Source organism: Bactrocera neohumeralis, chromosome 4, assembly GCF_024586455.1.
Source record: "Bactrocera neohumeralis isolate Rockhampton chromosome 4, APGP_CSIRO_Bneo_wtdbg2-racon-allhic-juicebox.fasta_v2, whole genome shotgun sequence".
NCBI lineage: Eukaryota > Metazoa > Arthropoda > Insecta > Diptera > Tephritidae > Bactrocera > Bactrocera neohumeralis.
The window spans coordinates 19297370-19320326 of NC_065921.1; the positions used below are offsets into that span (position 1 = coordinate 19297370).

A 22957-nucleotide genomic window follows, 5' to 3' on the forward strand; every position below is an offset into this window, starting at 1 on the left:
ACGTTGTAAAAAAAATTAATGGTACCAAAATTATTATTTTTTTAAATTAGTTTTTTTTTACATTACAAAAATAAATTACATATGGTAATGGAGGCGAAGGATGTAAACGGAAATAATACTTAAAACATAGGAAATTTTAGCATAAAATACTAAATTAAAAATAAATAAATAATTTAGGAATTAAAAGTTGTATTAGCAAGTATGCAGTGGCAGACAAAAGTATTAATTGCAATTAATTATAATAAATTAGTAATGCCTATGAAAAATTTGCAAGACCTTAATACAAAAGAGTTAAGAAAAATCTGTGCAAATTTGTAAGTAAATACAATGAAAATATTCTTGATTTATATAAAAAAAATTTGAGCGTTTCAAGTAAAAATTATTGCTACTTTTTGATATTTGTGCTTGAAACTTGGTTACTAAGATTTTTAATATTCTTTATATATTAAATTATTGCTACTGTTACTAGAAATAGACCAGTGTAGAAGAATTTGAAAATTGGAAAACGTGAAAAAATACATAGCAGGTTCAAACTCGTTGGAAAGGCAAGAAAAAATTACAAAAATTTAAGAAAAAAATACAAAAATTTAAGAAAAAATTACAAAAATTTAAGAAAATACTACAAAAATTTAAGAAAAAATTACAAAAATTTAAGAAAAAATTACAAAAATTTAAGAAAAAAGTAGTTTATTCAAAATTTTCATATAAATTTTGAGGTTATGTGCAACAGCCTTTAATGCAAGAGTTGTAGATCTTTTCATCAGCTACAACTTCGCCAATTAACTTTTTTCTCTTGGACTCGTAGTTTTTCCGGAAATCGAGATAAACCCTTTGTAAACCTTAAAAATTCAAGCACGTTCCTTAGCTTGCTCCTACCGACCTCAGCTCAACCATAAATTGCTTTTCCTTTAATTTTTGTTATTTTTTCTTACTTTTCCAAAGAGTTTCAACCTACTATGATTTTTTTATTTAAAAAATTATTTACACTGCTCTACCAAAGTAAGTGTCTTCATCTAGTTTACGTAATGCGCATACAATTTACTGAAAAAAAATATTGCAACAATTGTCTTTGTATTGCTTTTCACTTGACTCAGTCTCTGACTTTTGTTCTCCTCGAATTTGTGTATGTGTGCGTGTGTGTTAATGTCTATATTGTTGTGTTTGTATGCGTGTAGGTATAAATTTTCTTATTTTAATACTCCAAACTCTTTCGAAACAAGCGAAAAAAATATTTAAAACAAAAACAAATACACCACAATTTAAAATTAATTTTACAGATTAAAAACCCGCGAACACGCCACTGCAATCCAGCAGACCCAAATCGAAATCATTCAAATACAATTGATCATCATAGTTGATATCGAAACTATTATTGCTGCTGGCCGGGCTAGCATCCAGCGAATCCAGCGGTGACATTTGCGGCGCCACCAAAGCCATCAAATCCAAGTCCACGCCATCGGACAAGCCGGTCAAAGTGGCGTCGATATTATGCGAGATGTCAGGCGTAAACTTTAAAGTCTCGTCGTCGGCATCGCCATCACCATCACCTTCACCATCACCTTCAACCTCAACATCGTCATCACTTTCCGCATCGCACTCGCCGTTGTCAGCAGCTTCACGATTTTCCACTGTTATCTCCGCACATTCCTTAACAGTTGCGTTTATTAGCTTCGGCTCGGGTTGTACAATGACGGCGGCGGCTGCAGCAACAGCAGCAGTTGATAATGTTGGCGGAGGCGTGGCAGTGCGCTTATCAGCCAAATCCCTGCCCACCGTGGTCTGTGTATGTGTGCTGGTCTTATGTGTGCGCATATGATATTTCAATTCGAAATTGAACATAAATACTGCCATACAGATTTCACATTGAAATTTATTGCTAATATCCTGTCCTGGCTGCTGTTCGTCCAGCAGCGCAAGATCTTCGATGTAACGTTGTTGACGTGCCGCCTGCACGGCGTTGCGTTGTCGCAAATACTTGAGCTTCGTGTGCTTGCTAGAGTTGCCACCAGCTCCGTAGCTGGGTAATTTCGTGCGGATCACGACATCAACGTCGCTATTCGTCTGTTCGATTTCGATGCGATGCACGCCATACTCATGCTTGAGCAAATGGAAACGCCGGTCGAAACACTTGCCTGAAAAAAATAATAAGATTTTATACATTTTTGGTGTTTGAGGGAAAATAACGGGAGTGCTGTTGTACTAACCACAAAATTGGCACAAATGTTTGCGGTACTTATTGTCCTTTGGTATAAATTTCGTTTCCGTAGCGACGCTTACATTTTTTGTGGGCGTAAGCTCTTGCATGTGTTGAGCGTTGATTCGTTGGAGCGGTATATATTTCACTGAAACAAGTAGAAGATATAAATTGTATGGCTTTTTAATTATTAAATATTATTTAAATACACATAGAGTACGTTTATATCGTACACGATTACAAAATTTTCCGATTATTTTTATTTTTTAGAACTTTAGCGACCCTTGAAGCGAAATGAAGGAACCTCTAGTGAAATAACTCCGACATGTTCGATTTATGGATCAGATAAAGTCTAAAGTCACTGCTTATTGCAGGCAAAGGATAAACCCGGAACGAGCATATTTTTTGGAGCAAATAGTTCACAATAAGGTATCTTTGGCACAACGGTCGGTAAATTCAGCCACCACGATGAAACATTCCCTAATGGGTTGAGACTGATCGACTTCGCTGGGGCCCGAAATATGGTTATCTGTAGTACTAGATTCCAGCGTAAGAAAATTCATCAAGCCACCCGGCTGTCTCCGGATCGAAAAATCACCAACCAGATCGATCATGTTGTGATAGACGGAAGATACGTCTCCAGTGTTTTAGATGTGCATGCGCTCCGAGGTCCTAATATCGACTCGTACCACTACCTTGTTGCAGCCAAGATTCGCACCCGCCTCTGTGCAGCAAAAAACGCACGTCAACAAACACAAGGAAGATTTCACGTCCGACAGACAGACGTACGATTTTCTGTTCGACTTGCCCTTCTGCTCTTTGAGAGCACTCATCAGCAACTCGGTATAAGGGAACTATGATTTGGCATTTCAAATTTGGCTGCAAACGAAAACATTGGTTTTAGGAAAAGGCAAAAGAACAGCTGGTACGATACTACCGTGTCGTAGTGGGGAGTTAACAGACTGCCTACCTCGCAATGTTACGATCGACCGTGCGGGATGGAATGGATACCGAAAGATGAAAAGGGAAGCGAGACGCATTTGCAGACAAAAAAGTGAGAGGCCAAAAAAGGGCTTGACAAGCTGGGCCACAGGGATAATGCTTGAAATTTCTACGAAAAGATGCGGCGACTAACAGAAGGTTTCAAGACCGGACCGGAACACTTCTCCAGCGTGCTGAATGGCAGTGAAATCATAGTAACACCAGGAAATGGTGAACCCGATTCCCCAATCGATGACGATGGAACGGACGTTCCATTGCCTAACCATGAAGAAGTTCGAATAGCAATTACCCGTCTGAAGAACAACGACGAAGAACTGATAAAGAGCAGCCACAGCTTCTTTGTAGAATATGGTCGGGAGAAAGTATGACCGATGATTGGAATTTAAGTGTGCTCTGCCAATCCACAAAATGGGATACTTCACAATCTGCGCAAAACTACTAGATATTCACCATTCGTAAAATCTTGAAAAGGTCTCTGAAAAGAAGATAGACCTATACCACCTCTTCTTCTATTTCGAAGCTGCTTTCGACATCAAGAAAAGACATAAAGGTCTGGATTTGGTATCACCGCAAAACTAGGCTGTGTAAACTGACGTTGAGCAATACCAAAAGCTCCGTCAGGATCGGGAGTTTCAAACGGAGTTTCAGACAAGGCGACTCCCTATTGTGCGACTTCTTCAACCTACTGCTGGAGAAAATAATAATTTTGGGTAAAATTCAATACTTGCTTGGTATTTTCTTTCGACCGTAGGTAATAACTTTTAGTAGATTTTTTGATTTTACCGATGGATAAGGCCGGAACCACTCCAGCAGTAACTCGAACACTTTTTTTCTTCACTTCTAATTCTTTAAAGGTGTATAAATATACCCTTCAAATTTTAAAACATTTAACAAACTATATTTTTTTTAAATCCCTAAAGTCGCCCTTTTCAGGCTGTACCACTAAATGTTCCCCTTTTTTGAAACAAACTTCGCAGACCGATAAAAAGACGGGTCAGACTTACAGTAGTTTTCTAACACATTACACATCTTTCTCGCTTCTTCCATACATTGATTTTTTTTTTTTTGAGTTTTCATAATAAAATCTTCTTTTTTTGTATCCGTATTCTATCATTTCCACCCCACCTCACTTACTCACCGCTTAAGCGCCGCTCAACCAGTACCTTGTGCACTTTGGCCATATGCTCCAAAACATTCTCACGCGTCGAACTCTTGAACGTACACATGGTGCATTTGCAAAACACTACAAAAGGCAAGAAACAGTAAACAACAATCGATATTAGATTATTTATGAAGCGTGTATTTGCTACAATGACACACCTTTGTGCGATTTTCGGTGCTGTTGCAAGCCATCATAATTGACAAAACATTCTGCACATAAATGGCAATGATATTTGGGGCTCTCCGCTGCCGCGCCGACGCCGACGCCCTGGTAACCGCGTGCGATATCACCGCCACCCCGTTCGGCACATTTTTGATTGACTACAATAACAAAAACATTAATCAAATAAAGAAATGACGTCAAAATTAATATTAATATGTAAGAGTGCATACAAATGAACTCGCTACTTCTGTGGTAAACAAATGAATTATGATAAGAAAACCAATACATGCATAAATATACATACTTACATATGTATGTAGATATGCATTGTTTATAAAAATTATTCACGATTTTTTTTTTTTTTTGTGGTGATACAGTTCAAGAAACCCCTTTAGCTGATAAGAGACCCTCAAATTTTTTCCACTTACGCTCTATAAAAAAATTAGTAGGGAAGGGCTAAAGCAGGCCAATCCCAGCTGTTAGACGTTCTGGGAGATTGCGAAGAATGTTGTAGAGTGGACCTGGGTGAGGGAAGAAAATACCCATATTCTTTATATATTGTATAATATACATATATGGAGTACTCAAAGCTTGAAATCGAAATTTTTCTTCACTTTCTAGTAGCGAAATGCCTTCTTATTAACCGATATATGCAGTATAAAGTCAGCCGGGAGTTCCATAATCTTTATATTATGGTCATATTATTATAAGAAAAATATGTCAGATTCAATTCATTAAAAAAATCTTACAAACCGACATTGCCGGCATAAAAATCTGACTTAGCCATAGGCCAAGATAAGTTGTCATCGAGGTCATCCAACGGTAGGCTCAGGAAACGTGCCATTTCGACGGGGTTGGAACATAGGGAGAAGGATGTAGATATGTAGCTGGGCATACAAAGAAGTGGTTAGTGTTATGTGGGGACTCGTTGTACGCTGGACATATATTTGAGCTGCGCAAGGGTCGCTCTCGATTCTCTCGGAAACTCGAACTGGGTAGTGGTTTGACTCCAAGTACGTCATTCACTGAGAAGGAGTCGGTGAAGCTATTTATGGCTCAACTGTGAATGCCGGTCAGTGCATGTCTGAAGTTAATTGCGTTCGAAGTCTGGTCGGCGTATTGTCTTATGCCGTCGACGTAGTTGAGGAAAGACCGCTTGATGTTCCTAGGAAACGGTTACGCTTCAGGCAGGTGACTGCAGGAATGATTTCTACGAAAGCACCCCAGCAGAAACTGCTTGGAGGGGAGTGCATTATGTTCCTTAACTGAGAGCATGCGGGTCTCACCGTGCAGTTGTTCGATTAGAGACATTAAGAGGCATCCCGTTGTAGTCCGGAGTACAGTGTTCTAACATGTCTATAGCTTCCCCGTCTGCGTTTCACTGCATCCAGGCGACCAGATTGGTGTGGCGTAGTTAAGGACCGATCGGCCGATTGTCTTATATGTTGTCAACAACGTTTCTTAGTCTTTTCCCCATGTACTGCCGGCTAGCTATTAAGGATTTTGTTGCGGCTCTGTACTTCCGCAATAATAGTGGCCGTATAAGGAGTGGAGGAGCGCAGGGCTGTACTTTCGGAGACCTAACCTCGTTTGGATCGATTAGTTTTAGTTTCGGGTTTTCTTCCTGAAGATCGGTTACAGGATCTTCTTAGAAAAAAAAATTTAGTTTTTCTAACTTGGAAGTGGATATAACTGCTGAATGCTTTTGACTTTTGTATTCTTCAACATAACTAGTGGAATGACTTAAGCCTGTTTTTTGGTAATATTTCAGAAATAATTTAGTCTCTCCTTACTAGGACCCTGTAGGCATACTGCTTGAATTTAGTAGCAACATTTGTGACTTGGTTGTAGCAATATATATTTGCCTCGTCAGAGTGCCAACGAACCCGTGTACCATGATCCACCAAGATATCGCTCGCATAGAAAGGCGAACGGACATATAAACATCCGGAATTCAATGCGATCTACTTCGGACTGAGTAGGCAATTGAGAAGTAAAATCCTCTCTCGTCGAACAAAGGCCAATTTCTACAAGACACTCGTCCTGCTATATAGTGCCGAGGCATGGACGATGACAACATCTGATGAGTCGACGTTACGAGTTTTCAAGAGAAAGATTTTGCGAAATATTTATGGTCCTTTGCGCATAGATAACGGCTAATACCGCAGTCAAAGGAACGCGGTGCTGTATGAGATATATGACGACATTGACATAGTTCAGCGAATTAAGAAACAGCGGCTACGTCATTTCGTCCGATTGGACCCCAAACACTTCAGCTCTAAAAGTATTCGAAGCAGTATCCGCCAGGGGAAGCAGAGGAAGAGGACCACTCCGGAAAGACCAGGTGGGAAGGACCTGGCTACACTTGGAATCTTCAAAACTATTCTACCATTTGCAACAAGATACGATGGGTATAAAAATGTTTGCTCACACAGTGTTAGTATTTAAGCAATATAACTTATTTATAGCGATTACGCGCAAATGCGTTGTGTACTGTGACTAGAAAGTGCTGCCTACCTTCTTGCCCCTCCAAGGCGCAGTGGTGCACATTACGCATATGCTGCGCCAGTAGAAACTTGAAGTGTCCAACGAAATTGCACTTGCGGCAGCTGTGCTGTGGCGGGCCTGTTTGCATATGGAAGAATAAAGAGAAAAAGAAAAAAAAAAAACAAAAACAAATATTATTGCAGTGAATGCATTCATTTATGCAGATTGCAGCGAAACAATGCGCCAGCAGCTCACCCAAATGCATTTGCAAGTGTTTGTTCAACTCCTGCCGCACGCTGCACTCAAATATGCAGAAACCGCATTTGTAAGTCGCTGGCGTGGTGGCGGCAACAGCAGCAGCAGCAGCACCGCCTCCAGCAGACGCCTGCGGTCGGCCACTTCTGTGGAAGCGTTCGAGATCATGTGAAAGCGTTTCGGCGACCACATAAGTGTAGCCTTCATACTTCGCCAGATGGCAGCGTAACGGATACTCATTCGCGCTGCAATCGCTCGATTTGACCGAACACAAGTCTTCGTCAACTTCAATGCCACTGTCAAATGAGCGCACAAAGCTGCTCTCCACGCCGTCCAGTGCTTTGCTAATGTCCAACAATTCATCTGAAATTGCAAGAAAGAAAAGCAAATTGAGGTTGTTAGGTCATCGCATGTTCATAATTGAAGTGGGTTGAAATGAAGTCGGTATATACTTATATGTATAGTAAATATGTATATGTATATATATATAACTATGGAGATATGTTTGTATACATACATATGTATGTATATATTTTGTGTATTAAGTACATTCAACATGCTTATTAAAGCTGCCAATTACTTAAGCGCCGCATGTTGGCAAAGGAAATGACTTCATAAATAATCACTATGTGCTCATAACTCCCCTTCGTGCAACTTAATCAGTATAGCACCCATTAAAACCTTGCAAAGCACACTTTACCTTACTGTGATAATTTGCGCCTAGCAGCTAAATCCGCTATGCTGGTGATTATCGCGTTTATAGAGCGGAAGAGAGAATTCGTTAGACCTGTGAGGTCGACTGCTTACATATATTACAGCTGAACCTTCTACTCTCTACCATTACAGTTAGTTTAGTAAATAGTCTCAGTCGTCTTACAGTCAAGGGACACACCTAAATGGAAATGTCAGAGATGCTATAAAATATATTCTTCTTCTTAATTGGCGTAGACACCGTTTACGCGATTATAGCCGAGTTAACAACAGCGTGCCAGTCGTTTTTTTCTTTTCGCTACGTGGCGCTAATTGGATATTCCAAGCGTAGCCAGGTCCTTCTCCACTTGGTCCTTCCAACGGAGTGGAGGTCTTACTCTTCCTCTGCCTCCCCCGGCGGGTACAGCGTCGAATACTTTCAGAGCTGGAGTGTTTTCGTCCATTCGGACAACGTGACCTAGCCAGCGTAGTCGCTGTCTTTTAATTCGCTGAACTATGTCAATGTCGTCATATATCTCATACAGCTCATCGTTCCATGAAATGCGATATTCGCCGTGGCCAACGCTCAAAGGACCGTAAATCTTTCGCAGAACTTTTCTCTCGAAATCTCGCAACGTCAGCTCATCAGTTGTTGACATCGTCCAAGCCTCTGCACCATATAGCAGAACGGTAATTATGAGTGACTTATAAAGTTTGGTTTTTGTTCGTCGAGAGAGGGCTTTACTACTCAATTGCCTACTCAGTCCGAAGTAGCACCTGTTGTCCTTAATTCGTTTGCCATGGTCGTCATCAAAAGGGGGGTTTCTCTTCCGAGGCTGTTGGTAATTTTTCATTGGTAGTGTTTTGTACGTGGCGGGTCCCAAACCCAGCGCACAACCCTATGTAGGGGATGTTTCGCCTTCTCACTTTAGCTCGCCTTCGAACGGATGTTCTTAGGCTACCCAGAGGATACTTGATCAAAGACCGGAAGTCGTGAGCTGCTTGAGCCATGTGTAAAAGAATCGTTTCTGGCCACTACCAAGTGAATGGCGATCAGAGAACTTTCCTCACTTGCGTGAACTTCTACACATGACCCCATACTCCACCGGGACAGATGTGGAGAAAACGATATTGGGTCACCATTTGGGCCCATTTATTCTGCAATTCATCGACGAATCGTTCCAATAATTTGACATAGTATAGCTTCGTGACGATTTTCTCCTTATCCAGGTAGCCGATGTGCCTTGGAAATCCTAAAAAACTGTGAGCACATGGAGCGTCTTTGTCTTTTTCGGAATAGGTTCGCGCGGTGAAGTTGCCTGTTCATTTCGTGAACGTGGAAGCAAAACAGAAACTTCTGTGAAGGATCGCACGATTGCGCCTGTTGTCCTGATTGTGCAGAAGCAGCACCAATCGCGCCAAGAATTTTCTAAGCACCAATATTTCACGCAGTATGTAAGCCACCTGGTCTTTTGAGATGATTGTCTCAAGTATCAGATTTTAGTTATTTCGGCGTTAAACAGACTCGTAGCTGCTTAACCGTTAGTTGTGCTTTGATATGCTAAAACTACTTTCCTATTTAATTGTTGAGATACACTTCAAGCGTCCCTATGCACACTTCCAATCCACAAATTATTATTTTTTATTTATTTACATTTTATCAATCGAATCTGTGCTAGTTCTAGCTTCAGTTGATACCCACGCTTTCAAGTTCTTTAAAAAATATATATATGAGAAATCGAGATCATTGAAATATAGCTTCCATTACTCTGAAGAAGTCAGACACACAACTCTCATGAATTGTTTGACTTGATTAAACTTTGTAAAATATAATATTGGAATTCTACGTCGAATACAACAGGGCATAAGTTTGCCACGATGTCATAAACAAGAGGAAACATCGGAGACCCTATAAAGTGTTTATATGAATGATCAATGTGACGAGCTGAGTCGATTTACCCAAGCTCGTTTGCCTATCCGTCTGTATGTACGAGAACTAGTCACTCATCCTGAAATTTTACATACGACTCTTTCTCACCAAGCAGCTGCTCATTTTTCGGAACCGCCGATCTGACTGATCCTACTCAAGTCCTTATACGGAAAACTCTTTTATGTGGCAAGGCATGTTTACGAAATTTAGCAAATATGAATATCCAAACCATTGCTACAATCTCGGAAGAAATTGTTTAGATCGGACAACTATAGCATATAGCTGTCCTACAAACTGAACGATCAAACTGAAGATAAGAAAAAATTTTATGATGTTCCCTTTATACTATAGAAATGTACCTATGAAGGATATTCGGTACAGCAGTTTTTCTTGCTTAAAAACCATTTCATCCCTGTAAGCCAGTAAGTTATAAAAATAGAGTGTTACGGCGAAACATTAAAGAAATCCACAAAAATTACAATTAGAGCATCGCTTAATTTATTTGATTGAGTCAGCTGAAAAGTGGATGACTCACCATCTCCCAAATCAATTAAAACAAAAACGAAATTCCATGAATTTGGCTTCGAATAATAAACGAGTATGCAGAATTTTTAGAATCTGGCGCCCAGCAAGATTTTTGTGAACAAACAATTTAAAAATTCCTTTCTTTAAGGGGCTACATGCGTTTAAGGGTTTCAAAAAACCGAATTTTTTGTTGTCTTATTAGATTCTACAACACCTCCAGAATATTTTCCTAAATTCTCAAGTTGATCCGAGTAATCGGCTAGCTAGGCTAAGTGCGTCGTCTTTGAACGAGCTTTTCACGGTTTTTGAAGTCGGTTGGCAAGATTTCTCGAGAACTACTGAAACGATCTGCATGAAATTTTACACAGGCACAATTCTTAAAGACTTGGGCGAAGAACTTTTTTTGATTACAACTATTTGAAAAAATGAAAGTCGCGAAATTTTAACTGAAATTTTCAGTGTTTTTTTAAATGTCTGTCAAAAATCGAATTTTCAGTTTTCTTTTCCTTCGTCCAAGTTCTAAGTTAAGGTTTTAACTAAAACACTTATTTTTTCACTTTAGATGCCTCCGTAAGGAGTTATCCTGCCAACACGGACGGAGCTTTTTTCCGTGGTGTCACCGAAAATGGCGTCACATGAAGCTTAAAATCTCACCCTTCCAACACTATATGGCATGACACAATGTGATTGGTAGCACTGGAGATATACGACTGCAACGACATCTATTGACAAAATACGAAAATACTTTTTCGACTACTAATATTCGAAAGAATAGTATAGAGACTACTTGAAATAGTCAATTAATATAAGGTATTGAGCGCAAGTTCAGAGTTGTTGAAACATACCACCAAATATTCCCAATTTTTCGATAAAAAAACTGCGTATGTGAGTTTGTCTATTGAGCTCAAAATATAAAAGAATATTTCTAACAGAACTGTGAAGAATCACATACTATATGTAGAGCATGAGCAGCAGTTAAAACGTTTCAATAATTAATTAATTGACAACAAACGAACTATATATGTAAATATATACATATAAATACATAAATAACGGTATGAAAGAAGGCAAACATATGAATGAAATATATTTTTCAGTGGATGGAGACAAATTAATTAATATGAAGGGATTTCGTTGTTGATCTGTGAATCACTATTTAAACCAATAAAGATATTTATTGCTATTGTTGTTGTGACAAAGCTTAGATATGGCTTGAAAAGGAGTATATAGTAATAAATTTATGTTTGTGGATATAAATATGTATGTATATTCATTTGCATATCTCTCGCCTATGGCACACCAGAGCGTCTAGTGGGTTTGTAGATAAATATTTATGAGTAAAATTGTGTGCGGTAGCTGACTTTTTGAATAAATTGTTTAATTTATTTGAAGCATGATGCCATATGAAGTTCAATTTGTGCTGCCTTGAGTGTGCAGACGTTTGTTTTCGAATGTGGATTTGTTGCTTTATCGGAATGCAGGGCAAATATGTTGCAATTGTACTTGAATGTGGGCATATATACATATGTATGTACATGCTAACATACCATCTTATATACATACATACATATGTACATACGTATATACTTTTTGAGAAAATAAATGCATTGTAGTGTAAGATTATGCATTAGAAATGGCATTCGAGGGCATTGATTAATGTTGCCTGGCACATTTTTATCCACAATTCCGATGGAGAATGCAGCGAGAAAGGAATTCAGAGTTTATTTTTGATATTGTTGTAAAATTTTACACAAATATTACAACATTCATTATATCCTAAACAGATTTTCAACGAAATTTGTAACACCCAGAAGAATATAACGGTTACTTTTAAGATAAGAGTTACTCTTTCCAATAGCCTTTTTTGGCAGATCACGCGTCGTGTCAAACTGTCATCTTAAGGCCCAGCATTCATTATTGGATAATACTCGACCGAATAGATCACGTCTAACACGCAGTGAAGAAAATATAGCAGCCGTAGCTGAGAGTGTACACGAAGAAAGTAGAGAGTCGATTGGGCGCCGTTTGCAGCATCTCTGACTGACGTATGGTACGATTTAGCGCATTTTACGTCGAAATCTTCAATTGAAAGCGTACAAAAAGAAGCTTGTGCCAAGGACTGAAGCCACTCGACATTCCCAAGTGACATCGCTTTGCTCTATGGACTCCTGAAAACTTCCAAGAAGATCTGACATTTTCGAGCCAAATTTTATTCAAGGATGAGACCCATTTCTAGCTTAATGGGTAATGTAAATAAGCAAAACCGCCACATTTGGGACGAAGAGCAACCTGAAGAGATTCAAGAGCTGCTATTTCATGCAGGAAAAAAACGGTTGGTGGAACCATCGGTCCATATTTCTTCAAAAATGATGCCGGTTAGAACGTAACTGTCATTGGAAAAAGTTATCGCGCCATTATAACTGACTATTTGACGCCTGAAATTGAAGCTCTCGATCTCGACGACATTTGGTTTTAAAAAGACGGCGCCACTTCCCACAGATTGTATCAATCAAAAGATTTATTCAGAGAACACTTCGGTGAGCAGACAATTACACGTTTTGGGCCAGTCGCTTGGCCACCAAGATCGTAGGATATCACACCTTTTTCCTGCGGGGATATGTAAAGTCTAAAATCTATGCGGACAATCCTGTTTCGATTCAGGCCTTGGAGCAAAACATCACGCATGTCATTCGAGTCATCGAAAATTGGACTCAACGGATGGACCATCTGGGGGCCTTTTCTGTAACTCGATTCGAAAAAAAGTTTACTCGAATTCGGATTTTTTTATATTTTGTAACTCGATTTTCGGATTTTCAAGCCAATTTTCGAATGAAATATTCGTTAGCTTTTGAGTTATAGAAAACAAGAACGAAAATTGTACGTATATTTTCCGAATTTCGAATAGGCACAGGGTGGTCCAAACTTGAATGCAAATAATGGCATTAAGAAACCTTTCTGTTTGTGAGATCCGAATTTTTCTTCTTTATTAAATATAATACATTTACGAATCGAGATACAGAATAAATGGATCAACATACTATGTATGACCGAGCGACTTGCGTGGGTAAATATGTCTATACATATGAATGCCAAATAAGTTAAGCATTAAGAAACCTTTTGTGTTTGTGAAGGGTATTTTAGCTTAGCTACAATCGAAGTTAACGTTTTCTTCTTGAGTTAAATATATAACTTTTTCACTTTCAGGCAAATGAAATCGAAATTTTTGCTCATGAAAAGAGAAAATAAATAAATGAAATGAAATAAGTCAATAAAACAAGTAAACAAGTAAATAAATGAGATCAACATACATATGTATGACCGAGGCGACTTGCGTGGGTAAATATGTCTATATGTATGTATGTGTATGCGTGGCAGCCAAACCGCTACCAAAACTTCAACTCCCAAGTTAAGGCCGATCGCTCAATTGTATTTACTACCTTTAAGCCGCGGGTAATCACTTTTTTTCACATGCATGTTTAATTTTATATGTGTGTGTGTGTATATTTATGGCAGACAGTGAAACAGACAGTGTAGGCTTTCCCCCTTATCGAGTGCGGCTCCAACGTAGGCTGTCATGTTGACATTAGAGTTTTTAATACACAACACCCACTCAAAACTATTATGCTTCAAAATTAATTAACGGCATTGTTGTCTATGAGCTCAGCTCTAGAATGCTAAACGCTAATAATATATGTACATACATACATATAGTATATACCTGGTCAGTTCATTGTTTTGAAATATACACCACTTTTGTTTTACTTGAGCAAATATGCATGGCATTAGGGTGATCACTTTTAGCTTCATAGCTTCTAAATAGTAAATTAATTGCTCTAGATCTCTTTTTATTAAGTTTGTTAGTTTATAATTAAAACACAAGTAGGCCTACCTGCTATAGAACGTCAGTTTCAGTACCTTTGGCCTTTTTTGCCTCGGAATAGAACGTCATTAATCAGTGTCTTTGATATATAGTATATTTTTTTTTAAAAAGGAGAGAATCTGATAATACATATTTCTGCCTACAATAGATATATACCGGAAATGAGGATTTAAACTGCTGTATTAATAAAAGATAAGTGTCTCAAATATATAGTATATATTTAAAAAAAAAATGGGAGAATCCGGTATATAGGATCAATACCTTAACTCTATGAAATTTATTTAAAATTTTTTTTCCAGCAAAAATTGTCACACCCTAACATAAAGTAGCAAGTATGTTTTATCACAGTTTGCGCAATTTATTTATTCTTTCTGTCCAAACGTAATGTCTTAAGACACCAAAATGGTCATGTAAATGAAATAATAAATAAGACTAATTATTTTTATTTGCCCGTACAAGCACGCATTGGTACGTACGCGAGCATTTTTATAAGCAGAGTGGGTTAAGAAGTATGTACATAAAGTACATACAAATGTGTACATACATACATATGTACATACATCACCTAATCCATATAAAATGAATAGGCATTGGCATTTAATCGCTGCATTTATTTGTACACAAATGAGTAAAAAATAATAACTCAGGTCCGCGGTTGTTTCCAGGCGCGCTGCTTGTGTGGGCAGAGGAAGTTCTTTTGTAGTGGCTGTTTGGGTATGCATATGTATGTATCTAAATATTACCGCCTTTTGAATAAAAATATGAACATACATATACCATATATCATTGCAGTTGAGTCTACTTAAGTATTTTAGAATTACTTATGTATAATATGCAAGTATGGAGGATGGAGCCACGTGTAGAAGTTCACGCAAGTGAGGAAAGTTCTCTGATTGCCATTCACTTGGGAGTGGCCAGAAACGATTATTTTACATATGGCTCAAGCAGTTCACTTTCGGTCTTAAAACAAGTAACCTCTGAGTAGCCCAAAAACATACCTTTAAGAAGGCGAAAAATCCCCACCATAGGGTTATGCGCTTGGTTTAGGACCCGGGTTTAAGACTACTAATGAAAAGAATAAAATAGTCTCGGAAGAGTGACCCTCCTTTCGATGACGACCCCTGAAAACATGTTAAACATTACAAATTAAGGGACCTGAAATGTTTGGTCCCTTAATTGGGAAAGTGCCGCTGCCCAGCTGGTAGATGTCCTCGTTAGAGTAAAGGCTAACATCACTGCCGTTCAAAAAATGCGATGGACGGGACAAGGACTGAGGCGACTAGGTCCATATGGCGTTTACTACTGCCATTCACCCCGGTGGATGAACGTCTAGCTACAATTCCGCATCAAAGTGAACTTCTTTAACTCATCGCTGATTCGCGCCCAAACCTCGACGGAAGAGGAGGACGATATGACCAAAGATGTCTTCTGTGAGCGCTTGAAGCGCAGCTATGAGAGCTGCCCCCACCACGATGTCAAAATAGTGACCCGAAATATGGTTATCTGTAGTACTAGGTTCCAGCATAGAAAAATTCATCAAGCTACCTGGCTATATCTGAATCGATCAGCCACCAACCAGATCGATCATGTTGTGATGGATGGAAGACACGTCTCAAGTGTTTTAGACATGCAGCAAAAAACGCACGTTAACAAACCCAAGGAAGGTTCGACGTCGAGAAGCTGCAATCACAAGAGCCAGCCGAACGTGTTTCTACCCGACTTGCACTCCTGCTCTCTGAGACCACTCATCAGCAACTCGGTATAAGGGAACTGTTGGACGGCACTTCAAGCTCCTTACGTACAGCTATAAACGAAACCATTGGTTTTCGTAAAAGGGAAAAAAAGCAGCTGCTACGATGAGGAGTGAGGTGTCGCAGTGGAAAGAAAACAGACTGCTTGCCTTGCAACGTTGCAATCGACCACAACACGTGCTTGATACCGAGAGTTAAAGAGGGAAACAAGACGCATTTGCAGACAAAAAATGAAATGCGTGAATACGAAAAGCTTGACAAGCTGGCCGACAGGGGTGATGCTCGAAAATTGTATACAAAGATGCGGCGACTAACAGAAGGTATCAAGACCGATGACGATGGAGCGGACGTTCCATGGCTCGATAAAGAGGTTCGAATAGCAATTACCCGTCTGAAGAACAACAAAGCGGTGGGCCGATGGATTTGCCGGTCGAGCTATTCAAATACGGCGGCGAAGAACTGATAAGGAGCATGCATCAGATTCTTTGTAGAATATGGTCGGACGAAAGAATGCGACAAGATATCTTCACGAAATTCAGCATGCATTATTGTTCAAAGAAAGGCTACAATCTCCGCATAAATTGTTCAGATCGGATCACTTTAGTACATAGTGGCCTTACACACTGATCGATCTAAATCGAGGTAAAGATCTTTTTATGCTATAATACAAGAACCTGTGAAGGGTATTACATATACTTTCCGAGCAGCCGAAGTTAACGTTTTTTTCTTATTTTTTTTACGCTTCACCTTACTAACTGCCTTAATAATCTTATTAGCTCGCAAAGTTGTATGGTTTAATTTTAGAATGGCAATTCAATTTCTTATTTTTTTCGCAACTTCGTAACTCATTGAAATTCACAACATTTGTTTGACACTTCTTTTCATTCATTTTGACTACTCGCCATTATCTCTCCAAATAATTTGCATAACTGAACATTTCTGCGCCGCTATGTGCCGTTGCCGCATTGTATTGAACATTCACTCCGCAGGTAGCAATAGCCCACTTGGAACGCAAGCAAATCGCAAAGCATTTACATATTTACTTGACTGCATAGAGCATAATTTCATCTTTAATAAAGCGTAGTCTTGAAGTAAATAGTGTAGAGGAAAACAAAAAGCGCTTGCCTACCGCATAGTGAAAGGGAAGTGTGATAATGATGCCTCAGAATTGACTAATGAGTAAGAAAGTAAGGCAAGTTTGTTGGTGAAAAAATCAGAGCTGCTGAACGCTTGGGCGCCTAAATGCCTTAATTGCTCAGAAAAAACACAAAGTAAATGCTACAATGTTGTTGGTGCACAACGGCAAAACTCTAAAGAATAGCATTGAATTGTGCCAAACCAGTGGCTATTATTGGTAAAAGACCTCAGGTGCTACATTAATTAAATGCGGCACATTACTTATTGAGCCATTCTTTGAAATTATTTGTAACTGCCAGATTTCAATGATACAGACCAGCGGATGTAACACTTTATGCTATTAGAACCGGTTTCTTAAATGCACTTCTTATGAGAGAGATGACAATATAGTTTTGGTATCTTTAAAGCGAGTGTAATAAGTAAGAACATTGAAGATTTAAGGCGTTAGGCCGGTCTAGAGCTCACAAAAAAGAACTTTGAAGAAATAAGTTCATATCAATCTTTATTACAGCTTTAGTTGAGTGTATAAAATGAGTTTATATTAATATTTGCTCTCAAAGTGGTATGGTCATAAGGATCAGCTTTTTCAAGAGAATATTCAGGGGGAAATAAAGAGTCCTTAACATCGTTTGGACAGTAGGCGCGGTATGTTACTGATTTTTTTTAACTACTGTATGTTATCAATTTGATAATGTTTTAAGGCCCTAAAGTGTTAGGTTAGGTTAGGTTAAAAGATCGATCCTAAGAAGGAACTCACATAGGCAACTTAGAACTTCGGTCCGTTATGGTACTTATAAACACTTATATACTGCTTCATAAGACCCTTACAGATCGACAAAGCGCCTTGAGCCTACTACCCTAAAGTGTATTTTAACCAAAATACAAAGGAGTAGGCTACTTAAGAAATCAATTGGTTTGGAACTTTAGCACTAAATATGCACAAGCCTAATTATTTTTTGGAAATATTTAAGACTAACTTATTGGTTAAAACTGGAAAATATTATTTTTTAAATATTACAACAAATTTAAACTCTTCAGATAAGTTGGAGTACTCACTTTCCTCGTAAGTCTAATGTATTCATTAAATATGAAAAAAAATGTATACACCTACATATAAAATATTGGTAAAGACCACAAAATTTATAAAAACTCTTTGATTCATTTCCCGCTGCTTGCGTTTTTGTGTCAGTTCCGATCTCATAACAGTCTTGACTGGCCTTGATAGCGACATAAAGAAGAACAAAGAAGCTCGATGTTGGGTACCACATGAATTGCCTGTGGAAAATTTAATTGACCGAATTAAAATCTGTCATTCTTTGCTGAAACGAGATGAAATCGAACCACTTCTGAAGCGAATGGTAACAGGTGACGAAAAATGGATCAAATACGACAATAATGTGCGAAAATGATCATGGTTCAAGCGTGGTGAAGCTCAACAAATGGTCGCAAAGCCAGGATTGACGCCTCGAAAGCTTATGCTGAATGTTTGATGGTATTGAAAAGGAATTATCCACTATGAGCTACTCCAGCCTGGTCGAACGATAGATTCTACATTTTACTGAAGCAAGCAATCGAAAAAAACGACCAGAACTCATCAACAGAAAGGGGATGCAGAACTCCCTTAATTAAGTAAAGTTGGCTTCAAAGGAAGCCTGTGAAAATTGCTTGTCGCAGTTTTTCGCCGAGAAACCAGAAAAGTTTTAGACTGATGGAATAATATCTCTAACGGAAAAATGGCAAAATGTGGTCGAACAAAATGATACATATTTGGTTCATCAAAGTTCATTATAAATGAAACAAAAATAAGTTGAAGTTTGATTAGAAATACGAAAAGACTTTTTCGACTACCCAATAATAAGTTCACCGTGAAGGTTGTAACGACCAGAAACCAACGGCAGAGACCCGTTAAAATATAATATAGTTGTCATACAAACTGGCCGATCAAAATAAGAATCTCTAGATAAGAATTCTACTTTTTACTTAAGCTTTTATGCTATATTAAATGCTGTACTGTATATAGTATGTACATGTGTATTATTATTTATCCAGATACACATATGTATGTACATATGTATGTATGTACGTACTCACATTTAATTTAAATTTTTACAAAGCAATTAAATATATGTACATATGAATATACATACTTGTACATATGTATGTATGTATGCATGTTTGCATTTTGTACTAAATAGAGCATATAAGCAAATAAAAGTACATTCTGGTCATACATACATACATACATACATATGTACATACATACAACTCTGGTAACAATACCAGCTGACAATGTTTGCTTGCATTTTCATAATTTCACTTAAACAGCAGAATTTTTAATTTGCTTTAACTCACATACATTTTGTTCTAAAAATATATCAGCCGGCACAAAACAATTATATAAAACTCTTTAGTTAAATAGCAACACTTTTGATTTATTTAACCAGCTTTGCAACTGCTGCAACAACTTCACCAACCACTCCACCGCATAAGCAACGCATGTTTTATATTTTTGCACACACTTCACTAAATGTAATATAAAATGCATATTTTCTTACTTTCACACAATATTTTTGCATTAAATTAAGTTTATTGAAATTCCAAAATCGCAAAATCCGCAGAATTTTTACGAAAAAACACTTGCAACAACACAGCTGACATTTTCAATCGCCTTATGTGGTGGATTAAAAGTCATACGAAGAAAACAAAAACGATAAGTAAACAAAAACAAAAACAAATGACAGGCTGACTCATGCGGCGTGCAAGGCGCATATGCACACACACATATATACATATATGTTTATACAAATACATAAGTCGAAAATTTGTTATGTACTACATATTTATATATAGCTTTTTTTACGCACTTACCCCTCTCAGCTGACGATGACTTTGGCGTTGACGTTACTGACAGCGCTGCTGACGCCGGCGTCGCCAACGACTTCGGCAAGGATATTGACTTGGGCGTGTTGTTGCCGAGACTTTTTGCACTGACATCGGCACGAGCGATACTCAAGCGATGTTCTTGCGACACTTTCTGTGATAAAATAGATTTTTTTACACACGTTGAATTAAAAATACATATTCTTTACGCAACTTCATAGTAATACACGATGTAAAACAAAAATAGCAAATGATATACATACATATGTACATAAGTATTTAAAGCGAGTAATGCTATTGCAATTGCAATGCAAGTATACGAGTGCGCATATACACACATACACACATATATTTATACACGCAGACACACCTCTTCGCGACGCCGCCTACGTTTCGCAGCTGGCCCCTCCTCGCCATAAACGGCAGCGCTGACAGCCGGCATGCCCGCTGCTTGGCGTTGCTGCCAATAATGTTGTTGTTGCTGCTGTCGCACCCGTTTTACCGGCAGCGCGCAGCGTCTGCGTAGAATTTTGTCCGCATTCCGTACACAACGTATGAACTCGCAGCACATCTCCAGCGTGTGACAGCAGTCAAGGCAGATGTGCTGAGGCAGTTCATTGTCCGCCAGTGAAGCGCCTATTTGCGCACAAGCATTCAAACAGTCGAGCAGAGTGCTGCTGATACTACCAGTAGTACTACTACTACCACCGCTAGTACTACTGCTGCCAGTGCGACTGTTGTTGTTGGCAGGGCTTGTTGTTGACATACTATTGACTTTATTGCCTTTGGCCGGGGATGTCCTGCTTAACGCTGGCTTGTATGAGTCACCAGTGGCCGCTGACGACGTAGCTGCAAACCTGTCGTCGCTCAAATCCACCATGGCCAAGGTGTCCAACGGCACAAACTCCAAGTGCGCGGCCTCTTCTTCATCCAGCTCCTGCTCGGAGCACGATCCCAAAGACTGACGTGTCGCCGGCTGTTGTTCCGATAGGCAACAGCGACACATAATACGCTGTGACCGCGCCCGTTGTACTTTCGGCTGCTGCTGCTGTGGGTTGGTCTGTGGCGCCATTACTCCTACACCACCTCCTGTGCCAGCCGCGCCTGTGGCAGTTGCTCTACGCTGACTGGCGATTCGGCTGTATACCAACTTTGTCGCCTTGCAACGCTCCTCACTGCCGGCGGCGCTGTATTCACTGTAATTTCCGCTCGTGCTGCTGGCGACGCTGCTCGTGCTGCTCACGCTGTAACTCCTGCTGCCACCCATTATTCCATTTGCATTTTGATTTATTTAGCAATCTAAACAGTTATTTTTAGTGCACCTGCCTGCGCATAGGTGTATTTAAATTATATTTGGCGTCCCGGCGTTTTGTTTTGTTTGTTTATAAACAAAAAATGTTAATTAGCACAAAGCGATTCGCGTCCGAACATTGCCGCTATCGAACCAGTGTTGCGTTCGCACGACCTTACCGCACGAGTTTCCAATTCCGTACGTACACGTCGATGAGCAAATCTCTACTGGTGCAATGCTTACGAGCGAGCGTAAAAGCCAGCGAGCTGGCGAACGATGGCAATGGCGTTGACGATGGCGAAGGCGACCTTGCTGTGCGCATATCGACCAGCTGGTACGCTACACCGATATGTGTTGGGCATGCGCATTGCTGGCAACAGCTGCTCATTGAGTGGCACTGCTGGTTGTACGGACTACCACAACCAATGTGAGGGCGATATAAAAAGTATATAAAAAATTTTTTAAGTACTAGTATGTATGTATGTAAAGGTGACCTATGCTGATGCATCGAGAATGTGTAAGTAGTATGACTACACCAGTCATAAAAAACACCGTCATATAAAACAAACCGGAAGTGTGTTTAGCAGAAATGGCTTGATCTATTCACTTATTAAACGATATTTGGGAAGCCCTGCACGTATCATAGGGAAATTATGACCGCTCATTGGGAAATGCTGACTCACGATTTTAATTTTGAAATACGTTTAGGTTTAAGTAATAAATAATTTATCGATAAAAAATATTTTTTTTTTTAATTTTTATTATTTTTACCATCCATTTCTGTAGCTGCAATGGTTTTCAGCTCAACAAATTCGACTGCTGACAGATTGGCGGATCATCAAACTTCTAAATGGTGATCTATTTAATGGAGAATGCTTATTATCATTCCAAAAAATCGAATAGTGCGATATCATACGATCTTGATGACCAATCGACCGGACCAAAACGTGAAATTATCTCCTAAGTTAGATTACAATTCCAAATAAATAATATAATTTATGCTCTCTCTAAAAACTTTCTGGACTCAGTCCAAGCTTTCGAACTACTTCTGCAGAAATTGAAAACACCTGTTCAACGTTGCAACCTGATTCTCAAAACTGACCAACAGTCTCACTCTCTTTTCTGACACGCACGAGATTTATGTGTTATTGTATCCGCCTAAGAACGTTCAAGCAGCAAATCGACGCCAACTTCGGTAAGCACCGCAAACCAAATTTGGTAAGTATATTTGTTGTTGGTGAGATGCGAAGTAGAATATAGCCAATTAACTCGAGCAACTACTAACAATCTACACTGACATTCTGACCGTAGAGTTCATTATACTCGTCTATGACCGAATTTGGTGATATGTGTACCATATACTTACATACATACATATAAAAATCTCCGGTTATACGAATCGTACTCTTATTCGCACGAATACTAAGCTGACTAACTGAGAGCGCTAGCGGATACGTCATACACGAGTGGTAACACACACACATGAATGCAACTTTCAATCACAGCCGCAAAGTTAGACACACACATACATGCATATATACTAATATGAGTGCAATGAGTTGTAAAGCCGTTGGCGAAACTCTCAGTTATAAATTGCTGAGACAACTTGCA

General features: G+C 39.0%; 1 protein-coding gene across 1 annotated transcript; it reads right to left on the bottom strand.

Moving 5' to 3' along the window:
- Positions 1-972: 972 nt before the first annotated feature.
- LOC126757351 (uncharacterized) lies at positions 973-21747 on the bottom strand. The gene is made up of 8 exons (XM_050471187.1): positions 20426-21747; positions 20044-20209; positions 7263-7625; positions 7038-7145; positions 4517-4678; positions 4335-4439; positions 2205-2342; positions 973-2132 (listed from the first exon to the last, which is right to left on the bottom strand). Exons 1-8 carry the CDS (start codon positions 21320-21322, stop codon positions 1279-1281), a joined length of 2793 nt encoding a protein of 930 aa, XP_050327144.1. The 5' UTR covers positions 21323-21747; the 3' UTR covers positions 973-1278.
- Positions 21748-22957: the final 1210 nt, after the last annotated feature.

Bases quoted from the DNA above. Each gene is read 5' to 3' on its own strand.
- LOC126757351 (XM_050471187.1), bottom strand. From the start codon at position 21,322: ATGGGTGGCAGCAGGAGTTACAGCGTGAGCAGCACGAGCAGCGTCGCC. The intron at 7,626-20,043 runs GTAAGTGCGTAA...TTGCAATTTCAG, and splicing joins GTCATCGTCAGCTGAGAGGG to ATGAATTGTTGGACATTAGC. The intron at 7,146-7,262 runs GTGAGCTGCTGG...ATATGCAAACAG, and splicing joins ACACTTGCAAATGCATTTGG to GCCCGCCACAGCACAGCTGC.